The sequence below is a fragment of the Saccostrea cucullata genome, unplaced genomic scaffold (assembly GCF_032062105.1).
Source record: "Saccostrea cucullata isolate Sc308-1 unplaced genomic scaffold, CSIRO_AGI_Scuc_v1 ctg23863, whole genome shotgun sequence".
In the NCBI taxonomy this organism is placed as follows: domain Eukaryota; kingdom Metazoa; phylum Mollusca; class Bivalvia; order Ostreida; family Ostreidae; genus Saccostrea; species Saccostrea cuccullata.
The window spans coordinates 1-22,051 of record NW_026924724.1 but is presented as its reverse complement, the minus strand read 5'-3'; the positions used below and the strand labels follow the sequence as shown (position 1 = coordinate 22,051).

Genomic DNA, 22,051 nt, shown 5'->3' with positions numbered 1-22,051 from the left:
ATTATATAGTGATATGATGTGTTGATAATAAAGAAATGTGGTTTAACAATAGAAATGTTATCAAATTTCATCATTACGCAAGAATTTAAAAATCATAGGCAGTTTAAGATCCTTAAGATCAATATCTAGTATGCCCCCCCACAGACATAAATGATAGCCAAAAAACTGCATCTAATGGAAGCAAATGTGTGTAATAAAAACTGTATAGGAATACTCTCCCACTCCAAATGTAGACCTTTGGTCAACTGTTGCATAGTCTGGAAATGCGATTGTCTTTTGCAAATCATGTCAGGAGAAACGGATGTAAGGATTTCACAATACCTTAATTTTGGCAAGATCTTTAAGACTTTTAAATACTTTTTTTAGAAATAAACAAAGCAATTGTGATTTTGTTGTTCTTTTGAATAAAAAAGAACCAAAAATAAGTGTTAATTTATTAGCTGTTGACCTTTTTTCAATTGTAGACAGACAATGATTTATATTTTGTGATGTGATGTGATGCAAAATGGATAAAAGATTACATTGTGTATTACTGTGGTGTTTCCTCATCTTATATTTTTACTCACAAATAGAAGCACAGACTGGCGTTTGTAAAAAGTGGGTAGTCAATGTTAAATTGCTTTCTTTTCATTGTTTTTAATTTTTTTTTTTTAAAAAGTCATTGTTTTGGTTCCTCAGTAATTATAACTTTAATGAAATAATAGAGATCCATTGATATGCTGCCCAAATTACAGAGGAGTTGGTGGGAAATGCGTAGGTAAATAGTCTCTAAATTTCATCACATTTTTCATGAAAATTGAAGCTACGCATAAATATGAATAGCATAAATTCTGATAATATTTTTTTCTATATTTAACTAAGAATGCTGGCCTGGATTTTTTGGTTACAATTGTAACAGTACTTGTCCTGATGGGTTTTATGGGAAATTTTGCCTTGGGAAATGTAACTGCTCGTCATGTGACAAGATATCAGGATGTAAACAAAATTCAAGCTCACAGGGTAAATATTTGTACCTCAGAAATATACATATATTTCTATTCTTTGCATAAATGTTTTTATCTCTTGATATTAACCTATTACACTGCTTCTGTTTGCAAATTTGGAAAATATTAAGGAAAATGCTTTTCGACCCATTGAAATAGTTTAAAAGCGCTTGATCTTGCAAAACGTTTTAACAAGTATCTAAAGCCTTTTCCAAATAGTCAAACCTTTGGTTATATTACTTTCATAACGATTGAAGTTATTCAAAATCTCATAATTTATGCTAGTTTTACACAAAACAATAACATATATTACAACTCCTTTAAAAATTATTTATTAACTAAGATATCATTTGAAATGCTTCAATTTAGACAAATGCTGTATTTTGGTTATATATACAATTAAGTCGACAAAATAGATTAAAAATGTTTGGCAGTTTTTGTCATGACTTTAATAATTAATAGTCAAAATGAATCGTCAATACAATGAATACAATTATGTACACAAGGTATATCTACAATGATGTACACAAATTATCAATTTAATGATGTACACAAAGTATCAAATCAATGATGTACGCAAAGTGTATATTGAATAATTAACACGCAATGGGTACAATGATATTCAATGATAAACAATGAAATTAAATTAACGATGACCGCAAAGTGTTTATTTATACATTGGGTACAATTATATACAATGCTATTCAATGATATGCAATGATGGTACAATGATATTCAATGATAATCAATGAATTTCAATTAATGATGTACGCAAATTGTATATTTATACAATGGGCACAATGATATACAATGCTATTCAATGATATACAATGATATATTCAATGATATACAAGGATATTCAATGATATACACTGATTAATCAATTGCAAGGAGCACATATCAAGGTATTAGACAATGGTCTACATCGCTTTTTTCAATAGTATATGATGTAAAAATTATATTGGCACAATGATAATGGCACAATGTCGGAAGCTCAATTATTGGCCACGGACTCTTGAAGATAACAGGATCAGCATCGAGCTTCTAGCAAAATTCGATTCGGTCTAGAAAACAGCATGTAAGAAGACCATATACACTGTATTTTAATGAGACTTAAGGTGTATTATCTCTCTGAGAAGAGAGGTAACTTTCTGAAGACATTTTTACATGAAACTCAGTGATTTGTTATGTCAGATTCTACAGGTTTCATTTAAAAGAACCATTCTACAGTCAACTCAGTCACATCTGCTTTATCTTTCAAATATTGATTTCTATTTCTATTGCCAATATTTTCATTAAGGTCTTCCGTTTCCAACGGAAGACCTTCTACTGATTCTGAAGATTAAGATTATTCTTATTATTCTTTTTTTTGTTTTCTTCCTAGACGCCAACTTTAAGGCCTCATATCTCACTCAATTCTCAATGGATTTTGCTCAAATTTTAAGACATTATAGACGGTAATAAACTCTATCAGAATGCTGTCGATGATTTCAAAAAGTCACTTCCGGTTTTGAGTTATTTCCCTTTAAACGAAAAATTATAGGCTTTCATTTCCAGACAAAGGCTCAGAGACCACTAGAGCTGGAGCAGAAATTTTACTGGGTTTAGATAACAGAAGGATTGAAGTTGTGCACATCGGTTTTTGTTTTTCGATTTCTCTATTCAAAATGGCGTTATACAGGGGTCAAAAAATAGAACGCCTAAAAGAGCGAAAATTTACACATGTTTTCCTTTTTATCTTGAAAACTAAAAATATTTTGTTAAGACATGTTGAACAAAAGTTGTGAATAAATGCAAGGGCTTTCATATCATACTATTCAAAAGGGGCTGGCCCCTACGATTAGGGATTTAGGGAGCTTGAAAGTTTTTGCTTTATAACTCAAAAATGGTAAATATTGCGATCTGGATTATACGAACAAAATTGCTCTTTGACACCTTTTTAATCTGATGAAAGTGTTTTGTGTTCGATTATACCGGGGGTATTGCGTAATACGTAGTTGAAAGCAGGCCAGGTAAACAGATAGTGTTTTTCATTCGGAAAGGAAATCAGACCTCTTCATGTGTATAATTTACACAAACTTCCTATCAGTAATACACCCTATAGTATTTAATTTTAATTTTCTTCTAAATAGGGCTTTATACGTGCTTTACGGTTCACTATTAAATTATTTAACGATTAGTCTTTCTTTTTTATTTATTATTAATCAGTTTTATAGTGAACACGTCTTCATAAACGGAATATATTAAATCTATCTTTCTACATTGATTATTATAACAATTATAAGTTATTTTAACTCTATGCATCGAATAATTCACGATCATTAGTTGTATACATTTGGCGATCTCCAAGATCGCCTAGATGTTTGTAACAGTTATGTAATCCAACACCCGAATCCCACGCTGTCGATCGAGGTCACTAGTGTACCAGCCACCTGTCGTAAACAATGCAAGTGTCTGTGATCGTGTTTAAAATCCATTGTGTCCAAAGACCTATCAATTTATAGAAAATCATGTTTTTGATTTATCGAATCAATAAAAATACTTCACCGATCTTTCATTTAATCGTAATTCGAAACACTGGTGCATAAATTATTTTGAATTGTGATCGCTTTCTTTGGCCTGTTCACGCAAAAATTATTTCTCTATTCCGTGTTAATGTATTTTATTTAAATTGTAATTGAAAAGAGGCTTCGGCAAATAATTATAATTAGTGATGGAAGTCTTGTGATACGTAATGTACTATTATGTACGTTTTATTTTTACCATCACTCTTTTGTTTCTCCATTATTTTTTTTTTTATATTAATAAACATTGAACGTTAAAAAAAATACTTTAAAATATACTATTATTCACGTATTTGTAATAAACAGTTTACATCCAGCTTTGTCGCTTTGTGTCTAAAATTTTGTAGCCCAGTCCTCATTTACAAGCACGTGTCCGCAGATAGCAGCGGGTATGTCGATTTGAATATCAGTTGTGTACTCCGATAATTACAAATGGAAATTTGGGTTTGAAATCATCATGATCATGTCGACTCCTTTCATATCATTCAATTTCACTCTATTTCAGCTTGTTTTAATCAATCGTAATCGCTTGTGCATTTATTCATTTCAAGTTTTATGCTTTTTGATAGCCGAAAAAAAACACAAGCTAGGTTTACACCATTTTTCCCTGTATTAATCGAAGTGGTAATTGTTTTATGAATCTTAAACTACATGTACGCATGCATGATAATTGTAAGTGGATTTAACGTTTCTAATTCACAGGGGGAAATCCATCATGAAATTTAGCACTTTTGAGTTTGCAGTTATTTGCTACTAAACTTAAAATGATATTGTACAGAATGGTATACGATTTCGTCCAATAAACAGAATATTTTATATGCCTGTACATGTACAATGTCAGTACGAATTTAATTGATGCAAAGCATCAAATTGGCTGCAAAGCAGAAAAATTCTTTCACATGCAGGAAAGCACGTCAAGATATTCAAAGCTGAAATAGTTTTTCAATTCTATTTCTGGCTGTTTTCAAAGGAAAATAAAAAATAATTTTACCGCATTTGCTCATAAATAGATTTATCGATGTTAAAAAAAAATCATGTTCATTGATGTATGAGAAGAATTTGTTGTCATCAAAATGAAGGTGTAGGCCTGTCCGAGCCTCGATACCCTGGATCTTGATTACGTGATAATGCTCATGGTTTCTGCAGAGCAGGCTATGCTGCAAACCGGTGCAAAATTAAAAAAAAAAACATCTTCATGATCTTTGTGTCATTTGTAGATGTAGAGCAAATTCAAAACAATTTTTACTAGAAGTTGAAAAACTCCTCATTTTTTTATTCACCATGCACTTTAACCACATCATCATTATCCGGAAAATCAAGAGATTTCTTTTCAAATCTTATACACTCTCAGGCTGGGGAGTATCTGATGTAAACTCTTTTTATATGACCATAAATTATCGATGATCATGAGATATTAATGACAATGAAATTGAAATATATTTCAACATTTAATATTAAGTTTAAGCAAGTTTTTAAAATATTTTACGCATGATTTTTACTTGTTATAATTTACGAATTATTTAATTGAAGTAATAAAAAACGTCTCATTTCCCCATGTGCACTCTCTAACACAATCACATAAAGACTGGCCGCTACCGCAGCCGATAATAATTACATGTTTTATATGTATGAACTTTTACATAGAAGAGCGGCTAAACATATACATCCAGAGCTTTCAGAATACGATTTTACAAAATTAGAAAATTCGTTATTGTCTATTTATCATAAAATATAAATTAAATTCTTTCCTTAATTATTGAATTCCTATGTATTTAACTAGGTACTTAAATTATCGATTCGCTCTGATATTTGGTTGTATAATGATTACAATGTATATATAAACGTCCATCTGGTCAGTCATGTTGCTTGACGACGTCTTGTTTTCTCCTCTCACATTGGTAGCGCGTATGAACAGTGGTATGAACACAAGCTTGTAAACAAAATAAACGGCAATTCACAAAAAAGGAAAACCAGAAGAAAAAAGTGTCTGTGTAGGTGAAAAACACAACTCATTAATTTGTTTTTGAACGACCCCATACGTTTTTTTCTTTCTCCCATGCATTTCGACTATACGGGAAAAAAAATCACTAGAACCTTTGGTTATATTAAAAGAAAGGTGTTGGACCTTCAAACGGCACTATATCCGAACAGCTATTATACAGCCTATCAAATATATCACGGCGTCAATAAAAGAATTATTTAGATATTTCAAAAAATACTAATTTCATTCTAAGAAAAGCCACGCAGCTATATACAGACTTTCCAAAATAATGTTTCATGGACCGACAGGTTGTTAAATTCCTCTCATCACTATAAGTACCCCATCCCTTAAAATGAATACAATGTCTTCCTTCTAAGCAGAGAATGTCAGTCGGTTGATTTGTTTTTGTACATGCATATATACATGTAGTTTAGGGGTTGAATTCCGAGACTGAAAGTTACGACCTATTCTTATGTAAACCAGTAATCATACATGACATGTAATGCCCTGCCATGAATATGGCCAAGGCATTTGGTGTTTGTCGGACGTCTTCCATCCTTCCTACTTTCTGTCCTTCCTTCTCTCCTTCTGTCACACTTTGCCTTTAGCTCAGTTCAAAGCTCAGTTTCAAACAAACTATCCAAGATATTTTTATCAATCTTTATATACTGATAGTAATTAATTAGAGTTATGCAATTGCATTAACATTTTTTTAAACTTGACTTTATATACATGTATATACCTCACTTTTCTTAAATTAGTGTTTAGCTCAGTTTTAAACATATCATTCAAAATGGTGTTATCAAACTTCACATGTTGATGCATACTGATGAGAGCTATTTAATGGCATCACCATTTTTGAACTTGGCCTTTCTTTTGACCTTGACCTAACTCTATTTATCTCAATTTTAGCTCTAACGAGAGTTAGTTATTGCTTAGCACAAGGTCATTTGGAAAGATCAAGGTCACACGTACTAGTATTCCTTTACAGTCTTTTTCCTAGCGAAACATTGTAAGTTGCTTCTCTTACAAGGTTTTTTACTTGTATATCTTTAGTATGTGGCTTTTGACCTCGACTCAAGGTTACGTCTTCTAGTCCGTAGCTCCAAAGGAAGACCTATTCGTTGCTTTGCAACGAGCTCGGCTCTAGTTAATTATTTATAATAATTTACCTAATACATTCATACATAGTTCCTTTAAATGGTGTAAATTGAAATATTTACATTTCTTACAGAAATTCCAGATGCAAAATTGTTTATAAACATTTGATAAATATTTTCAAGGGCCAAAATGGAAAGATAACTCTTGGTGATTGGTGCGCACTATTTTACAAGCACAGAAAACAGTTCGATATTCTGATTTAAAAGCAAAACTTCAGTATGTTTTCTAATGAGAATATGATAGGTATGAGAGTATATATTATTTACATTTAAGCCTCATATTTCTTATTTTATTTCTTGTGTTCTAAAATTGACGTCATCTCGCCTACTATGACGTCATAACGTAGCATTGGTTTAGTCAAGGTAGAATATTTTGTATGCTTCCTTATTCCCCCTGCCTAATATTCATTTCTGGATAAAAAAAAGTAAGCAACGCTTAATGCGTCCAACTATTTTCCATTTAAATCTAATGCTATTGTTCTTGATGAAAATCAATGTTTGGAATTCTAAAAAAAAAATTGGTGAAATTGGGAGCAGAGGAATATTTCACTTAACTGATATTAAGTTTAGCCAGATTAAGGTAATAAATAAGATAACTTGCATATGTACATTAATGAAACAACTCTGCCAGAAACATCCCAAACAGAAGAAGATATCGTTACCGCGGACGCTGAATGGCTAAGTGTTGCTATGTTCGTTTCCGGAAATGCTGGTCTCTGTTTTGAAATTGACTTAATAGACTATCATAAACCGATGTAATGTTTGGTTACGGTTACTTGTCTTCATATTTCAACAGCTTTAGACAACATCAAAGTAGGGCTAGACCTTAAAGTACAAAAAATATATACTGAAAGGAAAAGGAAACGCAGGGTAACATAATATGCGAACTTTTTTTACCACATGACCAAAATTACAAAAATTGGTCAAGTGAGAATCTTTGTTACCATGCACTAAAATCAGTGTTCAGTATTACTCATCCGTGAAATGTAAGACGTCACGTCGGAAAAGTGCTAAAAAGCCAAAAACACGACAAGTTTGTCAACTATCTTTTGGTACCATTTCATACACTTGAGGTATACACACTGATTTTCAGTATTTATAGACAAAATGCATTATTGCAATTTTGTAACAATCGACGAAAGTTTCATGGAGCCTGGCTTTTACATTGCCGAAGTAAGAACAAAAGCATCAACGGCTTTATTTGCAGTAGTTAGTAAATCGTCCACCGTAGGACGTCTTAACCGTCGTCATAGAGGGCCTTGGAATGGTTTTCAATCATCCGTGACGATGACGTTGACGCGTAACAGAACCACATAAATATCGGGTTATTCGTCCTGCCACCTGATAAGAAGGATATGAAGATAACGAACAGTATTCATTCTCAAAGTCCATAAAACAATACAAAATAAGAGCAGAGCAAATACGAATAAATCACTACTTTACTACCACAAAACTGCTATTAATAGCGTAGATTTTCATAATCATTACATTCACCATCAAACTGAAATAAATCGATTGTGCGATTTGAATCTTTTAGCTGGTCAACTTTACGTTTGGATTCTTCTCACTTGCGCATGCGCGTACCGCTTGCCTATTTTTTTTCGGCGTGTTTACCTTCGATACATTGTACGCTAGATTTATCAACTTTCTAGAAAACGATCACATTTATCCACTCGCCTAGTCTCCAAAAAGTCCATCTTTTTCTCAGTGAACATCTGTGGGACTTAGTGGAAGATAGGGTACTTCGAAATGCCAAAGATAGTCCCTTTCAACTAAGGGTTATCTTGTTGAAAACTGTTGAAAAATATTCCTATTTGTAGGAAAAACACACTGATGAACTCCATGCAAATGAAAAACAAGACTATGACGGATGCGTGAAGGAGACATTGAAGATAATGTGAATTTTCAATTGTCACATTTGGGGGATATCGTCATATCAGTTTCAATAACTTAAAAATTATGAGGCAAAGTCAAATGAAATTTTGGTTACAATTTTATTAAAGATGATTTTAAACGTTAGATAGAGCTACTAGAAAATACATGTACATTAGGAAAAATAAAATTATTTCACCTCTCGCTTTTACCTTGCGTTTCTTTTTACTTTCAGTATATAAAGATTACTTACCACAGCCCATATTTTTTTTAAAAGTTTATGCTCTTGTTTGTGTAATGTATGAAAGTTTATATCTTTAAAAGCACTCTTAACATTAATCTTTTCTTCTATCTGCAAAAAAAATTGACAAATGGAAATGCATAGAGATTGAAAAGAACAATAGTATGATTTTTAGTAATAACATGAAGGTCATTCTCTAATATTATCTATACTTGTAGTTACCTGGTATCTTATAATTATGAATTAATATAAAATAGGAAGATTATGGGCAACATCATTTTCCTATTTTCTTATTTTTATTTTTAAATCAATGTCTGATATCAGGCATATAAAGTAAGGATAAACACATGATGTTTTCATTGAGGAAACGGTGTTAACCTGTCTAGAGCAAGACATTTGTCAAGCAAAGAAAATTTGCTATGTGACTATCATTCTCGTTCCAAGGTTCAGCAATTCCTGGAACTGGCTACTTGGGCGGACAGACATCCAGTAGAAACGCATCCTCTTCCGCATTTTCCATCTTGATCGGCGTAAAAGGGAAATTACCAACCCTGGATATTTCATTGGAGATCATCTTTTTATTTCTGATGCATACAGCATTCGGGGACAAATTTTAACAGTTACTTTAAAAAATATGTAATGATAAATCAAATGAAAACCTAGTTTGCGTACATAGGAGTGTGACAAACGTTCCACCTAGGCAAGAACACGTGTTTTCGGACATAATTTGCCAAAGTTAATATCGTTGTCGGTGAATAAACCTTTTGTGACATATTCAGTCCAAGGCATATGTTGATCCCTGGTTTGGATTTAATAAACGGTTCATTTGTGGCATATCTATTCCCTCGGTAGCCGTTGTTCTACTAATAAACTGACTTGAGTGGACTCAATTACTTTGGTGAAAGACAGGTAGGGCATACGTGTATGTTTATTTCTGACTTGGAATTTTTCATCTAGTTGTACATTTATGACTCTTGGTTTCATTTTGCACATGGCAGGACATACGTTTATTCCTATCTGTTCATATGTGTAGAACTATTATACAAACATTCAAAAGGACAAGCAGGGCATATGTTTATCTCTGCTGTCATAAATGTACAATTACTCTTTGATTTGACAGGTATAACTGCACTTTGCCACTTTATTTTGCTTTTTTTCTTGGGATCTGAACTTTATTAAAATTAATTTAAAGTATAAATTTAATCAAGTATTTGGCGGTTTCTCCATTCATTCATTTAGTCTCTCAAAAAAAAAACATATACATGGTACAAGAGGTACATATTTACATATTTACAATAATTATGGACGAGCAGAAATTACAGGATGACAGTGTCAAAATTTTTTTGTGAAAAATATATACAATTTTCGTAAAAATGCTGGATCTGTACTTGTCATCAAATTACAGAATTTTATTATATTTGGATGTACATAGTATTTCTGCAACAAAAAAATCTTTATGAATACAATATAATGCATTACATTCCAGTAAATAATAATAATTAGTCTCCTATCTAATTATAATTACATAAATTGCACACTCTTTCATTTCTTTCCACGTTTTTTCAATCAACCCATCTCTATTGGAGTACGATGGTTACTTGTTCTGAATTTTGAAAAGATATTTCTAAATTTTCACATTTAAACTTTGTTCTAAAAATTCTATATGTAATACCTTTACTGGAATCATTCATATTATTATACAATTTCTTATACAATTTCTGTAAAAACTGGTTTTTGAGCTTTTGGTTTATTGCGGTTGCAATCCATTTGACACTTTGAAAATGTTGAGTAGTCCAAATATTACAGAGCCTCGTTGTATTAAGAATATTCTGTATGAAAGATATCAATGGATTACTAATCCCATTTTTGATGTATTAATTATAAAGATATAAATAAATAATTCTACATTTCCATGAATCAGTTTTCCCCAGAAAGCTTTCATTCTTGTATAAATGCGCACATACATCGGGTAACATCTCTTTTCCCTGTTTACCATAAAACTCGATGAACTAGATTTCAAGTTTAAAATATACTTCAAAAATCTGAAATTTAGACGTCTAATAAAATCAATATTTTCAAATCCAAATATTTCACATCCATAAAACAAAACAGGAACAATAACTTTATCAAACAGATCTAGCTGACAGTCCAGATATAAATTACCAGGTATATAAACGAATTTTTCTAATAATGCCGTACATTGCCTTTTGTGCTTGATTACAATTATAGTGTTTCTTTGCCTTTGAAAATGACCCTGATCTTGAGAATAAAATACCTAGTAATTGAAATCTTTTACAGTTTCTTAAACATCGTCATTGAATTTGAATTTATATTGAGTGATCGGCCTTTTGAAAAAAATGACAATTTTTGTTTTCTGAAGGATATGGAGATAACGAACAGTATTCAATCTCAAAGTCCATAAAACAATACAAAATAAGAGCAGAGCAAACACGGACCCCCGAAACATCATAGGTGGGATCAGGTGCTTTGGAGGAGTGAGCTGCCGGCCGGTCATACCCGCCGTGTGCTCCTTGTCATGATCAGGAAATAACGGAAAAAATCCGTCGTCAATTCAATTCAGTGTATAAATAATGGACTGACAATTGGTATGAAAAACGTCAGTCAGCATTTGACTCGATGATAAATTGTATTTGCTGACAAGGTCATTGTATCGACCATAGAACTTACGAAATGATGACTTTAAATAAGACTGTTGATATTCTTGTTTCATCAACTTGCTTGTCAATAGTTTGTCTCGTTCTAGAAATTGTTCATACGTAGAGCATGCTCTTGCGTATCGAATCAACTGAGATATATATACTCCGTATGCAGGTGATGAAGGTATATTGCTGCATAAGTAAGGGAAGTTGACGACAGAAGTCATCACGGTTATCATATAGCTTGGTTGTTAGATTACCATTAGTGTCTTTTTCAAGTAAAATATCCAAGTATGAAACAGATGTATCAGACTCTGTGGTATCTTTTATCTTAAGCTTATCAGGATATATCGAATCGACGTAGGAATGGAAATTACCATTATTAATTGACAATACGTCGTCGATATATCTAAATGTCGAGTTGAAGGCCACAGCAAGTGTTTTCCTCTTTTCACACATAAGATTGTGCATAAATTCTGCTTCATATGAATATAAAAATACGTCTGCTAATAACGGAGCGCAATTTGTACCCATGGGTATTCCAAAAGATTGTTGGAATACCTGGCCTCTAAAAACCACATAGATATTGTCAATCAGAAACTCAAGCATCTTCTTGATGTCAACTTCAGAGTACTTATGTGTGCAATCAGAATCTTCTGATTTTTGAACATTAACATGGAGTTTCCACGTTTTGCAATATATAGAAAATTCATTTAATGCTTGTTGTAGATCATTTGTGGTTTAACACAAAATAACAGCATCATCAGCATAAAATAATGAAAACAATTTGATAAAAATGTTAACGTCATCTTCAATCTTTTTAAGAAAAATTCTCAAAACCGTTAACATTCCTTTCTGTAAGACAACTTTCTAAGTCAGACCACAAGAATGTTCGATATATTATGCAATTAATTACGCCACATATAATGTAATCACGGTTTACATATTAATCATATTCATAATTCGGTTTCATTCTGTTTTGAATTTTTGATAAAAATAATAAATAGTTTATTAATAATTTATGGAAGAGTGCAGTAATGTGTAAAAGATCTGTCATTAAGACCAAGACGAACGGAGAACTCTGGCTTTCAGACGACGTTACCAGACAGAATGCTATGCTAATCGAACGCCTGAAAAAACATCGCAGGATTGGTAACGCATGGTACTTCAACGGCAGTGTCTATGGTGAATTAAAGAGCAATAAACAGAGGGTTAGATTTGAGATCCTAGATAATATCGATGAAAAGATAGAAGAAAGTGAAAAATGAACGGATAACTATTCCGAATTTCTATTTGCCACGTTCAGAACTCTGTGTACTAGTATTCGTAGAGACTGTTCCGGTATCGTTTTGGCTATAAATATTCACCGCAGAACATTATGTGAAAGGCTTTAGGGACTTAACCAACCATTTTTGAACTTAAAATGTGTTTTTATACGTTTCTTTCCTATTTCTTCTTTCCTATACTTTCCTCACCTTCTTTTGATGTATAATGGCTCCACGCTCTCAAAGGTAATGTTTACTTTATAGATAAGGATAAACTTAAAAATTTTATCTGTTAAATATCAGGGTCTAGGGGATATAGCAAACGTCGAGATGTTTTTAATTTTTTTAAAGGATTAAATTATAATATATACTGTTTACAAGAAACACATTTTACTCCCAACTCTGAGAATGATGTTAAAAATGTATGGGGTTTTGATTGTTATTTTAGCTCATTTTCCTCAAATTCGAGGGGAGTAGCTATTCTTATAAATAATAATTTTGATATACAGACTTTAAAACAAAAAGGGGATGCTGACGGAAACTATCTCTTTCTAGAATTCAAAACAGAGGAAAAAAAGCTGCTTCTTTGTAATATTTATGGCCCAAATAATGATAATCCAGACCTCTATGAAAACATTCAAACTTGTATAGATGATTTTAACTGTGATAATGTAATTATAGCTGGTGATTTCAACCTTGTATTGAACCCAGATATTGATTATTATAATTACAAACATATAAATAATCCAAAAGCAAGGCAAAAGGTTCTTGATTTTATGGATGATGGGGGATATATCGATATATACAGATAGTTTGATCAAGTCACTCTAAGATACACATGGAGGGGAAAAAATCCACTAAAACAAAACAGACTTGATTTCTTTCTGATCTCAGAAAATTTAATGCCAAGTGCAATAGGATATGTACAATTGAAACATGTTATAGGTCTGATCATTCCATGATTAGTTTATCTTTAGCTTTTAATGATTTTATAAAAGGTAGAGTTCTTTGGAAATTTAATAATTCCCTTCTTAGTGATGAGAAATTTCTTGATACTATAAATGACGTCTTTAAGAATGTTAAGAAACAGTATGCTGTACCTATATATTTAATGGAAAACTTACAGCAAGTTAATGATGAAGAATTGTCTTTACAATAAATGATCAATTGTTTTTAGAAACCCTACTCATGGAAATAAGAGGAAAATGTATTTCCTATTCCTCATACATGTACAAAAAGAAACTAACAAAGCAAACAGAAGAAAAACTTGCAGAAGAAATAAAATATCTTGAAGAAACAATACATACTATTGCTGACAATGTTGAACTCTTAGAAGAAAAAAATAAAGAATTAGAGGATATAAGAAAACAAAAGATGAGGGGTGGTTTAATAAGATCTAGGGCAAGATGTGTAGAAGAAGGGGAAAAACCATCACACTATTTTTGTAACTTAGAGAATAGAAATTTCACAAGCAAGATAATTCCAAAAATAGAAACAAAAATGGTAACATTATTTATAAGCAGGCAGAGATTTTGAATGAAGCTAAAAAATATTATGAATACTTATATAGAGACATAGATAATTCTATAAACGATATCAATGATCTTAATGATAATTAAATTTTCCAAATATTGCTAAACTTTCAAAAATAGAGTCCTTGGAAACAGAAGGTAAAATAACATTAAAAGAAGCTTCAGAAACACTCTATAATATGAAATCAAATAAATCGCCAGGTTCAGATGGCTTTACATCAGAGTTTTTTAAAGTATTTTGGAAGTCCATTGGTATTTTTGTAGTAAGGTCCATTAATTATGCCTATGAGAATAAGACTTTAAGTATTACACAAAGACATGGTATAATAACCTGTATACCAAAAGATGATAAACCCAGACAATATCGAAAAAATTGGGGACCTATTTCGCTACTTAATACTGTTTATAAAATTGCATCTGGCTCAATTGCTAAAAGGATGAAAATATATCTTGATAAAATTGTTCATCGAGATCAAACTGGTTTCATACTAGGAAGAAATATATCTGAAAATATAAGACTGATATATGATATCATGCAATTTACGGAAGAAGAAAATATACCAGGACTTTTGCTCCTACATGTAGTCGACTTTGAAAAAGCTTTTGATTCCTTGCCTTGGTCTTTTATACAGAAATCCCTCAAGTTTTTTTAATTCTAGCAATTCTATTAGAAAATGGGTTGATATTTTTTATACAAATATTACAGCTTCCATAAATCAAGGAGGAAATTTATCGCAATCTTTTAACCTACTCAGACGCTGCCGTCAAGGAGATCCTTTGTCTCCATATCGATCTATTTCTCATTTGTGCAGAAATCCTTGCAATCAGTATTCGAAACAATAAGGATATAAAGGGGATTCGGTTTATGAATACTGAAAAAAAGTTAAAGTATGTTGGCAGATGTTACTTCTTTGATATTAGATGAAAGTGAAAGATCACTCCAAACAAGTCTCACTACTCTTAAAAGATTTGCGAATATGTCAGGCTTGCATATAAATTACAGTAAAAATCAAGTAGTCTGGATTGGGTCAAAAAAAGGCAGCAACGATACTCTAAGTACAGATTATATGTTAGAGTGGGGAAAAGTAACCTTTAAATTATTAGGCATTGATTTTGACACAGATCTCAAAAATATATTTATGCTTAATTATGCATCAAAAATAAGTAATATAAAAAAAATCAATACAACACTGGAACAAGAGAAATTTAACTCCTCTTGGTCGTCTAACGGTTCTAAAAACTCTTTTATTGCCAACCTGAAATCATGTTTTTGCATCTCTCCCAAGTCCCTCTGAAATTCAAATGAAAGAATTAGAAAATCTATTTTATACATTTGTAATGGGAAGTAATATTTCAAGACTAAAAAGAAAAAATTGTGTAATAAATTACAAAGAAGGGGGCTTTAAGATGATTAGTATAAGAGAGTTCATTATGTCTTTAAAACTAGTTTGGATGAAAAAATTGTTACTGCGGGATAATGGGTTAGATTCCTTTTTAGATATTGACATTAAAAAAATTGTATGTTGTGGGCAAGAGTATGTTGTCGAAAAAATGAATAATTTAAAAAATGATTTTTAGAAGGATGTGTTACATGCATGGCTAAGCTTTTGTGACAAATCATTACAAAATGACACACTTACTTCTTTAGAACCATTATTCCATAATAAAAAAATTAACCATTAATAAAAAGCCATTCTTCTATAAATGATGGTTTTCTTGTAACATTTTATGTGTAAATGACATACTCAATGAAGATGGGACATTTATGAGTTTGAATGACTTACATATGAAATACGGGATAAAACACATTTTCTTGAATATAGTGGCATTAAGGCATCAATATTAGAATGGCTGAGAAAGATAAACAGAGATCAAATAACTTATCAAAGATAGCTTACCCATATATCCCGGATAATGTTTATTCGCTCCTAAATGCCAAAAAAAAAACATGATTTATATGAAATACTAATTCGACAAAAAATTGAACCGCTGGGTAAAATCTCTTGGAATAGAATATTTGACCTGAGCAATGGTGAATGGGAGATAATTTATTTACTTCCATTCAAAATTACAAAAAACACCAAACTTCAGTGGTTTTAATTTAGAATAAACTATGAAATACTAGCGACAAATTCCTTCCTGCACAAAATTAATAGAACTGATGATAAAACATGTACCTTCTGTAAAATAGAAACTGAAACAATAGAACATTTGTTGTGGGAATGTGAACATGTTCAGTCCCTCTTAGAGAATTTTGCAAACTACTGTTTCAATAAAATCCATACTACTATAACTTTTTTAAAAAAAGAATTTTTATTGGGCTCTGTGAAGAAAACTGATAAACTTAAAAATATTATTGCCTTACAAATAAAATATTATATCTATCTGTACAAATGTACAAACAGAAACATCTCCTTAGGTGGGTTGATATCCTCTATTAAGACAATGTATGAATTGCAACAATATATATCTTATAAAAATAATGAAAAAGAATCTTTTGATGAAAGCTGGAGGCCATTAATTGATTTATTTTCTTAACCATCTCTCTCTCTCTTTCTCTGACCTTCTCTCTGTCTCTGTCATTCTCTTTCTCTGTCTTTCTTTCATTCTCTCTCTCTCTCTCAATGTTTGTCCTTTTGTAAAAAAGTTTTTCAAAATGCAATAAATTTAAAGAAAAAAAATTATGGAGTTCATGACAAACTATTACGTAATTAATTAGAACACTGGGTGAAAAGTCTAGTTTCCGCAAAACTGAAACTATATGGAAACTTAGCTGAAACTTGGCGTTGAAGTTTCCCGTATGGTTTCCGCAATGCGGAAACTATATAATAGTTTCAGCAAGTTTCTGTAGGGTTTCCGTATACTGAAACTATTAGGTTTGTTTCCAAATAGTTTCCGCAAAACGGAAACTATTGTAAAATTTAATGAAATGTCAATTTAACGAAACTTTTTAGTTTCAGTAGGTTTCAGTTTCCGAAAACTATTGATTTCGATTCCATATGGTTTCCGCATGCTGAAACCGAACTGAAACTTTTTCTAATTTTTTTTTCAAAAGGGTAGAAAAATCAACTCATATGATCTGTTTACTATTGATTTCGATTTCATATGGTTTCCGCATGCTGAAACCGAACTGAAACTTTTTCTATTATTTTTTTTTTCAAAAGTTAAGGGTAGAAAAAATCAACTCAAATCATCTTTTTATTTACTTATACATTTTTAAAAAATGGTTTTATTTTTAAATATCTAATAGTTCATATTCAGATTTTGAGATGTGCCTGGTCTGTGTAAACTTACACATACCGATATTGATATCAATGATAAGCACTTTATACAAGATCCTAGCTTGATATTAAATATATTGTTTATTTCATAGTTTATTTTATAGTGTTGGAATTAAAAAATATATCATTTTTTAAACAAAATCGATTTCTCTCACAAGGATTTTCTACATTACCCAACTCGAGACTCCCCCTCGGGAATTGATTCTTTTCATAGCATACATCATTTTCAAAAAAATATTTCTTCCGTATGAGAACAAATCAAGGGTTATATATAATGGTTCCTCTGTCTACAATTATGTTTAATTTTAATGTGATTAAAAAGAAAATAAGTGTGTCTTCATGGTGCATGAAATACAGATGAAATACAGATAATTACGAGAGCGAACATTATCTGAGATAGCAAGGTTTGCATTTATTACTTATACATGTATATATATTCTTAATGGATATCATTTCAATAATTCAATTTGTTAACAACACTTACTGACTAGGAAGCCTTTTTTACTATTCAGTGTTCGACATAGATAGATAATGCAATAATTATATACTAGTTAATTTTATAATTACATCGTATTTTCTATAATTAAAGTCACATTAGTGGCAAAGTGCAACATACGAAGGGGTATCAAAAAGTTCGTGGACTGGCGCTATAAAATTAAAACCGCTTAAGGTACGTCGATGAATTTTAAAATATCTGGTTAGCATTATCTTTCCTATCTATAGAATGAACCGCAAATCATAAAATTTATTTCTTAATAAATTAGTAATGTTTTTGTAAGCTATGGTATGTCCAGGCGGCGCAACTTCGAATACGACGGTTTTTCGACCGAAGTGTAACTGAGAAAAACTCTTTTGATATGAACATTTGACATCCAAAAATCCCCTTAATTCAGTATTCCGTATATACTCGCCTATAAGTAGGATTTTTGGGAGTAACTCTCTACTCAAAAACTCTATGTACGACTTATAGACGAGCTATAAAATGAATGGTATTATATGAGGTCAGTCCCTCTGATAAATAAGCTTAAATCAAATACAACTGACTTATAGGCGAGTATATGCGGTATGTTGGGACGCTATTGCTTCATAAAATATGAAATTTTCACCTCATTCGGAAAGTTCTATGAAAATTTATCGTAAATTTAACATGGGGTGTCCAAACAAACAAGTCCTTGAAAATGACTTTAAAAGGGGGAGGGGTTTCATTTTCCAACACTCTATAAAGCTTTGGCCCTGAAAAACCTGGTATAGACCTAGGAAATGTTTAAACTGTCTATGGAAAAATTAAATGCATCCAGATTACTTGTTTTTTAATGCCAAAAGAGATTCAGAGAGAAAAGAGATGCACAGTTAATGTCGATTTGTAGTCAAGGTTTGAAAAATCCATCACTTCAAAAAATTGACGTTGATCATATGTTGTAGATATTAAAGTCCCAAAAGCAAAATATGCTGCCACAATCGAGCGAGGATCTCTCCCAATGTATAAATCCATTTGCAATTGATATTATATACATTGTAAGCCGCTGTTCATGACATTGTAAAGTCACATAAACAAGAAGGGTTTAAGTCCCTACTCAACTACAGGGAATCTCATCAAATTAAGAGTACTTTGTAGAAGAAGCGTACATTGAAAAACAATGACGTTTTCGGACGTCATGAAACTAAACGGCGACGGCGCCGGTTGATTATAATTTTTTTTTATTTTATCATAATTTAGCAAATAATAAACTAAAGAAGGAACAAGCTAAAATTTTCAACATTTCTTTATTTTTTGTTGTTTAATGTCCCTTATAAATTTTGAAAGTACAGACTACTTAGTACTAATTTTATAGCCTCAGTCAACGAACTTTTTGATAACCCCTCGTACCTAAATGTTTTGTTGTTAATGAGAATGGAGAGTGAAGGCGGTTTCTTGAAATTCTGCCGCGATAGTACAATAACTGTGACTTGGGTTCACGATAGTACATGGACATGTTAATGAACGAGAAGTTCCAAAGATTAGTTATTACATGTATATCAAAATGAATTTGCACTGGCAATTGTGCATAAAGTTAGGTATACAGTGTATATCCGCTTTATATTTGATAGTGCCAAACTGTAGTCACTTGTTTCTCTATTCTCGATTTGTGGATTTTTAAAATTATTTTTGCAAATTCTTATTTTGATGCTGAGATCTTTTATCTTGAACAGGAAACGCAGAAACGAAAAGCAATTAAATTAACACCAGAGTGATGGTAAAAGCAACAACTACTTCCTTCTTCAAATTGCCAAATTTGATATGTGCACATAACTTAGACAATGCACTCTTCATATAGCTGCTCACATGTATATCTTTACATTATTCTTTTTCTTTATTATTTATGGTAGACGACCCGAATTCCATGGGACCACAATTAATAATCAAAGTACAAGTAACACGCCATTTGGAGAATATATCGAAAACATAACAATATCTGAGGAACCTCATCTTCCCTTCAAATGCAATAATCGGACTGAAACACTTAAGTCTAACAAATATTTTCCGGACAAGAGAGCTTTAAAAGCTTAAGCCTGTAATATACCAAAGAACGCTGATAATACCTTTGAAAATATATAGCCATCTTGACACGGATGATTTGCCATACAATACTTTAAATCTTAAAACAGATTCAGAAGAGATAGTCAAATATTGAAATGCATTCTACCTCTTATCAAAATGATTTCTACAGATAAAGAAACACAATGAAATAGCGACTAAATGTACCACCCAAAGTATTTTTTCTGAAGATGTTTTGCCAGAGGAAGATGAATATTTAGCGACTAATGAGATGGATGCAAAAATACAGAAGGATGTGTTAAGTTTAGAGAACGTTTTTCATGCAAAATCAAAATGCAAAACCCAGAAGCCTCTGTGACTAGAAAAGGTCAGAAGGCATCAAATCGAAAACGACACGTACAAAAAAACCATATGAATGAAATGTCCAAACTGCAGGAAAACTTTCAAACAAAGACTGGGGAACTGACAAACAATTACTCAAAGACAAGCGTAATTCATTGTCAAAGATCTTCAAAAAAGACAAAAAAAAATAAACTCGTGAGATATAGTTTCGCTCCTTCTACAGAAATTTCATATGGAAACTGAAAAAAAGAAAGGAGTCTGTAAATAAAAAATTATATAATTGTAACAACTGCAAGAAAATTACTTAATCGACATTTCATACACATGTATTTGTCCTTTCAATCACGGAAAATTTAAGCTACGTTTCTGTTTTTTCCGCCGTAGTGCAGATTCATGAGGAAACCGAAGAGAATATACTTTTGTAAAGGATATAACTTAACTACATTTTTATCTTACATAAATAACAGAAATAAAGGTATAAGATGTAAAAAGAGATTGGTAGCATGTTCTATTATTTCCCCTTTTGAAAATTTTCACTCATATAGAGAAGTCACCATATACCAGTAAAGGGCTTCAAACATGTACACTGAACCAAACTTCTAAGTGTTCACCTAATCATGTTCCCCAAACGGAGTTTGGGAACATATTGTTTTTACTCTGTTTCTTATTATTATGTTCCCCAAACGAAGTTGGGGAACATATTGTTTTTACTCTGTTTCTTATTATTAAGGTCTTGCGTCTTCAGCGGAAGACCTTACTGTTATTCTTAGGTTTCTTTTCCACTATTTCTATTATTCTTCGGTTTCTTTTTCACTTTTATTATTATTAAGGTCTTCCGTCTCCAACGGAAGACCTTCTTGTTATTCTTCGGTTTCTTTTTCCCTATTATTATTAAGGTCTTCCGTTTCAACGGAAGACCTTCTTATTTTTCTGTTGTTTCTTTTCAACTTTTCTTATTATTATTATTCTTACCGATTTTGTGCACGCGATTTCTCGCAAATGCGTGGATGGATTTTCATGAAACTTTTAGCATTGATAACAAATGATATGAACTAAAGGCGTTTTTTTTATTAGATGACGTCACTTCCGGTTCGGAATTTTTCGCGATTTAGTGAGTTTTAGAGGGTCATTTTGTCCGGCAGTTTTCTCAAAAAGCACTCAATGCAGAAGCATGAAATTTTCAGTGCTGATAGAGCAACCTTTGGAGATATGTATTTGGTATATCTCAACCACCGGAAGTAAGAAGCGCCGACTCTGGCTATGGTCCGAAAACAGTCCTATTAAGAATTTCAAAATTTTTAACACCTTTTCTACGATAACTTTTTATCTAGAAATATTTTGTTAAAGCATGTAGAACAAAAGAAGTGTAGCATTTGAAGATCTTTCAAATGATATCTCAAGAAAAGGGCTGGCCCCTTAAATTAAGGGCCAAGGGGGGGGGCGAAAGTTTTTCCTTTATATCTCAAAAAGTATTGAGAATTTGTAATACCTCAAGGAAGCAAAGTTGTTCAAATGTCAAGATTAATCTACAGTATTCAAAATATACGTCCGGCGTCGTCACTTCCGGCCAAACCGGAAGTAGTCTAAAAACGCGTATTTTTGCCATTCTTGACAAGTTTTGGGGTAACATATGTCAC

At 31.8% G+C, this 22,051-nt stretch overlaps 1 protein-coding gene across 1 annotated transcript; it reads left to right on the top strand.

The window, feature by feature from the left end:
- The first annotated feature begins 499 nt into the window (after positions 1 to 499).
- LOC134267126 (multiple epidermal growth factor-like domains protein 10) lies at positions 500 to 9,677 on the top strand. The gene is made up of 4 exons (XM_062749346.1): positions 500 to 597; positions 705 to 757; positions 862 to 999; positions 9,246 to 9,677. Exons 1-4 carry the CDS (start codon positions 506 to 508, stop codon positions 9,416 to 9,418), a joined length of 456 nt encoding a protein of 151 aa, XP_062605330.1. The 5' UTR covers positions 500 to 505; the 3' UTR covers positions 9,419 to 9,677.
- Positions 9,678 to 22,051: the final 12,374 nt, after the last annotated feature.